This window comes from Podarcis muralis, chromosome 4, assembly GCF_964188315.1.
Source record: "Podarcis muralis chromosome 4, rPodMur119.hap1.1, whole genome shotgun sequence".
NCBI lineage: Eukaryota > Metazoa > Chordata > Lepidosauria > Squamata > Lacertidae > Podarcis > Podarcis muralis.
Genome location: NC_135658.1, coordinates 22,481,551 through 22,488,479, shown reverse-complemented (window position 1 = coordinate 22,488,479; position 6,929 = coordinate 22,481,551). Strand labels below are relative to the sequence as shown.

The 6,929-nt window shown below is 49.5% G+C and overlaps 1 protein-coding gene across 1 annotated transcript; it reads right to left on the bottom strand.

Annotated features, from left to right (window-relative positions):
- Window positions 1-3,489: 3,489 nt before the first annotated feature.
- On the bottom strand, window positions 3,490-5,010 carry LOC144327443 (uncharacterized). The gene has a single exon (XM_077926828.1). The coding sequence runs from the start codon at window positions 5,008-5,010 to the stop codon at window positions 3,490-3,492; it is 1,521 nt and encodes a 506-aa protein (XP_077782954.1).
- Between the last annotated feature and the right edge of the window lie 1,919 nt (window positions 5,011-6,929).

The window sequence follows — 6,929 nt, the reverse complement described above, 5'->3', positions numbered from 1 at the left end:
ATTGGCCTTAGGCATTGGCTCCTATCACTACCCGGCATGGTAACCGGGAAGGGTTGAACACGAACCGTGGGTGCCCTGCAGGAGTACGCCGACTAGGATCCCCACGGGTGTCACCGCTCGTGGGCGTGCCGGCGGCCCTCACCTTACTAGGTCTCGGACAAGGCAACGCCCCCGGAGTCCTCTACCGGACTACCCTTTTCCTCGGGGGAAGGTGATGGCGTATCCTTCCCCCCCAACCATTTGCATAACAATAGACCCCTGCCAATGCCTAACCGCCACCGAGCGCAGCTCGCCGCCAATACCTTCAGCACTGTAACCAGCCCCTAATACCTGCTATGATATCTCCCAACCATATGTCGTTCCCAGCATCAGACAAATGCACGCCATCCCGCCTATAGAGGGCCTCGTTGCTGAACTGTATGTTTGGGTGTAGGATAATGGACCCGCCCAAGGCCACCACTCTACGTTCCACTGCCCGCTCTAAAGCTTTCCTTGCTTTATTCACGCCAACAGGGCTTTCACAATCCCTCCATGTCCTCCTCTCTAGCAACGAGGACCACAGTATTTTGATGTTTGGATACACTGTCACCAGCTCGGACAGGTCATCAAATATATTCCATCTGAGATCAATCGCCTTGCGATATGCGAGGTCATTCTCGCCCAATTGAATCAGCAGAGCCTCAGGAGGCCCCTCTGAGGCAGCTCTCGCCATCACTGCTGGCTTAAACTCACTCCAGCGCATCCCTCTCCGCGCTAGCCACGCCAGCTCCACATTCCTGGGCATCTCCAGATTTTGCCCCAGACCTGTACTCATGGCCCGGTCCTTGGCCCAATGTACAATACTGTGGCCCACCAACCAAATGCGCACCTTCTTTGATCCTGGAAAGCAAGCAGACAGGGAAGGAGAGTTCAGTGATATTCTTCCTAGTCATACATTATTTCTGACGTACGCCTTATAAGCATTGGATCTCCACCTCCCCATTTCCTTGATCCGCTCCGTGGAGAGCCCAAGGTGCACTGCGGTGGTGGCCGCCCCTATGCGAAAGGAGTGTGCTGCAAACTCAGCCGCGGGCAGCCCGCATGCCGCCAACGCCAAACGCATCACCCGGGTGAATTGCTGCCGGGCTAGACGCGACCCATCTGCGTGGATCAGTAAGGGACCCGGGACCTTGGGTCTTAGGTATAAGAAGCGTCTCGTATCCCTTACCGGGCAAGGCCCCTTGTCCTGGGCAGCTGGAAGACGGAGAAGGGTCCCCTTACCCTGCTGGTCTGTCTTTGAGCTCCGTACCCTAACTATTAGGTCTGACTGTGACAGGGTCAGGTCGCTTAATAAAATGCCCCTCTGCGTATGGGTAACCCCCCTTCACATACGACCTCCCCAACACGTAATGCACCAAAAAATGATATGGAGAACGCCGCTGAGAATAGGCGCGCTTCATACTTCGACCAGCAGACTACACGAAGTGCCTTGCGAATCTGGGACAAGATGTCATAAGTTATCGGCCGCCTCCCATCCGCACTGGGGGGGTGCTGTCTGCGCCAACCCTCTAGTGTCTTGCGCACGATAAAGGCCGCGCATGGGTCACACGCAAAGAAGGCTTTACAAAAGTAAGAAATCCCTGCCGACCGGATATTAAGGGCCTTAGGCGCCCTGCCTAACTCTTTTTGGTGGGCCAAGTAGTGGAGGACCTCTCTTGTTGACGGTATGGCAAAGGGCCTAGCGCCTGGTAATTTACTGCGGAATTTTAGGAAATCGGCCCAGGCCTGCTTGTATGATCGCATCGTGGAAGGAGCCACGGCACCGAATACTCCCTTCATTACTTCTCTCTCCCAAGATTCCAGAGATGCTCCGGGAAATGCATCGATGATTGCTCCGCATCCGGCGCCAATGAGCGAAAGCGCTCCATCTGAAATCGAGACAGAGCATCCGCGATGTCATTATTAACGCCAGGTACGAACTTGGCCGAAAAGTATATGTTTCGCTCCAAACATAGCAGAACAAATGATCTTAAAAGGTTTCCAACCCTGGTGGAGCGCGCGGATTGCCTGGCCAGGACCGCCACCACTGCCTGATTGTCTGTATTGAAACATACCCGACGATTGCTGAACTGCTCGGCCCAGAGATGTACCGCCACCACTATCGGGAAGAATTCCAAGAAGGTAAGGTCACGGGTAATGGGCTGCCCTTGCCATTCCGGAGGCCACTCTCTAGCACACCATTGACCTCTAAAGTAAACCCCAAAGCCCAATGACCCGGCCGCATCAGACTGCACTTGGAAGTCGGCGTTTAGTGCCATGGAGTCCTGCCACAGGGATACACCATTGTACTTGTCTAGGAATTGCAACCAGATGCCCAAGTCAGCCTTAACTTCTTTGGATAAGCGAACCCTGTGCTGTGGTGCCTTAAGACCTGCCGATAGCCTGGCCAAACGATTACAAAAGGGGCGGCCCGGTGCTACCACCCTACAGGCAAAATTTAAGTGACCGAGCAGAGATTGAATCTGTTTCAGAGTAATTTTCCTTAGAGGCAACAACTGTTGAATCGTAGCCTTGAGCGCCAAGAGTTTATCTGCTGGCAACCTGGAGGTCTGGGCCACAGTATCTAGCTCAATACCCAAATACACCATACACGTAGCCGGACCCTCAGTTTTGTCAGCGGCCAGAGGTACACCCAGTTCCCCTGCCAGAGTTGTAAAGGCCTCAAGGAGTGATGCACACCGGGTTTTGGTATCCCCGGCCAGAATAAAATCATCCAGGTAATGAGACACCCCCAAGGACCCTGTTCTGTGACGCAATGCCCAATCCAAAAATGTGCTAAAAGATTCAAAGGCTGCGCAAGCTACGGAGCAACCCATGGGCATCGCCTTGTCAATATAGTAAGCCCCTTCGAATTTAAAGCCTAACCATCGGAAGTCCTCCGGACGGACCGGGAGAAGGCGAAAGGCCGACTCGATGTCGCATTTTGCTAAGAATGCCCCTTGCCCAAATCTCCGAATCATTTTTACTGCCTGATCGAAGGAGGCGTACTTCACGGAACAGAGCTCCTGGGGGATCGCATCGTTGACTGAGCCACCTCTAGGGTAGGAAAGGTTATGAATCATCCTAAATTCCCCAGGGGCCTTTTTTGGAACAATACCCAGAGGGGATAAATGAAGTCCTGCCAAGGGAAGCTCGACAAAGGGACCTGCGACTCTTCCTGCCTTAATTTCCTTCTCAATCTTCTTCCTAGCTATATCGGGCCTCTCCCTAACTGATTTTTGATTTTGGGGTTCGTTTGAATTGAGGGGAGCTGCCACCGGGATTCTGAAACCTTTTGAGAAACCTTCCCGTAGGTAATGCGCGGCTTCACGATCAGGATATTGTTCCAAAAGGGCATTTAAGGGCTGTAGGCGGATAGGGGAAAAGGCCATGCCGAGATCTAAGTTATTGGCTGTTACATGAACCCTGACGGAAGTATCCTCTGGCGCCCCTGGTAAACCTGTATCGATATTACTGGCGGTTACCTGGTCCCTGCTGTGCAGATCCGGGAGCGCCTCTGGCATTGCCGTGGAAGTGCCCCCTGCCGCCACGAAAGGGCTGTTGCTTACCCCTGAAGCAGGCAGAGGCGGGATGGTTGCCCCAGCAACGCTCGCACTCGTGTAGGTACTTACAAAAAGGGCGTGAGCATGTGCCCCTGTTAAACTCCCAACACTGGCGTCGCCGTTTGACCTCGGTCTTACCCACTTTTGCTGAGTCCAGATTTTTCCTATCAATGTAAGGGTTCACGTCTTCTCCCCAGAAGTTTGGATCAGTGAGGTCCCATCGGGTGGAAGGGTGCAGAGACGCATTTCTACGAAAATTCTCATCATAAATCAGTGCAGCATTTTCTCCCGCAAGTGCGCGGGCCCTGCGTACGTGAGCCATGTAGGCCACGAGATCCATGGAGCGGCGGGGATACGCAGCACACACTACCCCCATGAAAACCTGGTAGCCATCTAACCAATTATCGAAGGTGCGCTCTGCTCTGGGCGTTCTGTACCTTCTCTTACCGTAAGAGCGCCTCTTTTCGCCTCTTCCAACCAATTTGGCAGGGGGGAGGAGGGTGAAAATGTCCACATACTCCCCATTGAGGATCTTATTCCTCTTCTTTTGTGATAGATGGTTTCCCAAAATAAAATCCGTGGGCTGATTAGTGGCAACCTTAACCTCATCCACGAGAGCACCATCCTTCCAATCGAGTACCCCATTGAAGGTCTTACGATGTGAATTGGCCCTCCTTTGATGTGCCCACAAAGGGATCCCATGATTAAATTCACCTTGACCCCAGTACCCATCCATGGGGCCCTCACTATCAGAATCTGAAGAGGACGTACCTGACTCCTCCTCCGTATCGGATTTGTTGCTCCTCTTCTTTCTTGTGGAGGTGTGCTTTTTCTTTGACTTCCTCTTACCCCCGTGCGTGTCAGCAGCAGCGGAGCTGACCTCGGTAACTGGCTGCGGTGGTTGGGGTTCGACCCGCTCCTCGTCGGACCCCGAACCTGCGCTGTCCTCGGTGGAGCTATGTTGAGGCAGATGTTCCTGAAAAACACTCGGAATACCTGATGTTTGTGAGCTGGGTATGACATTGGCCACCTTAGCCGGGGTCTTCCCTTTTGCACCCTGTTTTGCGGGCGCCTTGCCCTTGCTATTACCTTGCACTGCCTTCTTGGATAGCGCAGACTGGGCACGTGTATTGGGCCGGTTTGCCGATGAAGTCCCAGGCTGAGCAGTGGCTACTGCCGCGAGAGCTGTACCCTGATGTCCTTGATTGGCTGGTGGCGTGTCGGGTATGGCGTCCTGTGACGGCTCTGGAGCCGGGGGTGCACCGGGTCCGGGCCTGCATTGCCTATAAAAAGACTCAAAAGCCCTGAAAAGGTGGTCGAAGGCTTGGGGATTACAAGACATGGACATCATTTGAGCGCCCTCGCTACCTGGAGCAGCTGCAGACTGGTAGCCAGAGGTGGAAGGCTGCTGCTCGCCTCCGGAAGCCATTGCAATTGCAACTGCACCTAACAGCACAGAATAATAGGTAAGGCGAAACCCCCCCTTTTTTTTATTGTTATTATTATTATTTTTTATTTATTTATTTATTTATTTATTTATTTATTTATTTATTTATTTAATATTATTTTTTATTATTATTATTATTTTATTTATTATTATTTTTTAATTAGATAATTTTTTTTTATTTATTTATTTATTTATTTTATTTATTTTTTATTTTTTATAAATTATCTTATTTAATCAATTATTTATTTATTTAACGCTTATATTCTGCTTATTCGCGTACGCACTGAATGCAGCACTTTAAGTTGATTGGACTACGCAAATAATTACCAGTAAATTAAATCACTTTCCAAATTAGCCTTTGTAACTTCTAACTTCTATCTATCTTCTTTATTAAGTAGTAATAATTCTTTTATACCGCTTGTTGAAAATAAGGGATCCAACTTTCAGCCCTAAAATATGACTCCTGCCACTGCTAGTAAACCTCAAATATAAGCCAAGTATAATTACGTATGTTCATCAACTTCTCTTGCCACTGTTCTTTTGTCGGGGATTCCTCATTCTTCCATTCTTGTGCAATCAACACTCTTGCTGCTGTTGTAGCATACATAAATAAGTTCTTTATTTTCCTTGGCAGGTCTTGTCCTACTATCGCTAACAAAAATGCTTCTGGTTTTCTTTTATATATGTTATTTTAAACATCTTCTTCAACTCATTATATATCATTTCCCTTTTTTAAAAAAAAAAATTCTCGGCATTCCTACCACATATGGTAAAAGGTCCCTTCCTCTTCTTTACATTTCCAACAGGTGTTTGACCCAGTTTTATACGTTTTTGCGATCTGTACTGGTGTTATATACCATCTATACATCATTTTCATGTAATTTTCTTTCAGAAGAGAACAGAGATTGGGTCGGCCTTCCAATAGCTGAGATGAGATGCAGATAGTGATTGAATGGAATAGCTGTCACAGTGGTGGGTTTATAAAAATGCTTATTTCATTTCCAGCCTACCTTTATTCTTCGAGGTTCAGATGGGTCTCAACCTTTCTCCCATCTAGGAGAAGGAAAACTCTGATTCTAAACCTCCATTGCCTTGTGGCATATCTTCAGGAGAAGAAAAGGCTAAGTAAACCCTACACAAATCCGGAGTGAATTCCGGAGTGGAGTGATGCCTTGTACGCTTCCTACCAGGAACTCCTGCAGCCACGCTAGTCCCAAACATATTACTCTGCTTTTGGTGGGTCTTGTCATCTGGGCAGCCCAGGACCTCCATGCACACTGCCCAGGCTTTTGCCCTGGGAATGCCACGTTGGTATTGCTAATGCAGCAGTTTGACTTCACCCCCAGAGGTGCACTCCATTTTCTCTTGAGACAGACGGGTGCCAATCCCATTTTGTTCTGTAGAACGCAGAGCATCATACATAGTCCCAGGCATCAAACAGACCAAGACCCACTGAGTTTCAACAAGCTTGTGCACTGTGAGCTTTCAGACCATGCTTTGCTGGCCTCCAAGGATTACACTGTGTATGGTAGCGGTGGGGAACCTCTGGTTTGTGGGCCTAATTAAGGCCAACAACCTTACTGGTTTGGTCCATCGGGCCATTTCTGCTGCTTTACATCTGATAGCATACGCAATGTCAGACGTTAGGTAGAAAGATTGGGCTGAAAGATTGGCAGCCACTAACAGTCAGTTGATCAGCCGGTTCAACCCCTGCCTTAAACCCTGGAGAGCTGCTACCAGTCAGTGTGGACAATACTGAGCTGGGTAGACCAATGGTCTGACTAGGTATAAAGCAGTTTCCTGTGTTGTGGCAACACGAGAACAGGGCCTTCTCTGTGGTGGCTCCCCATTTGTGGAATGCTCTCCCCAGGGAGGCTCACCTGGTACCTTCATTACATATC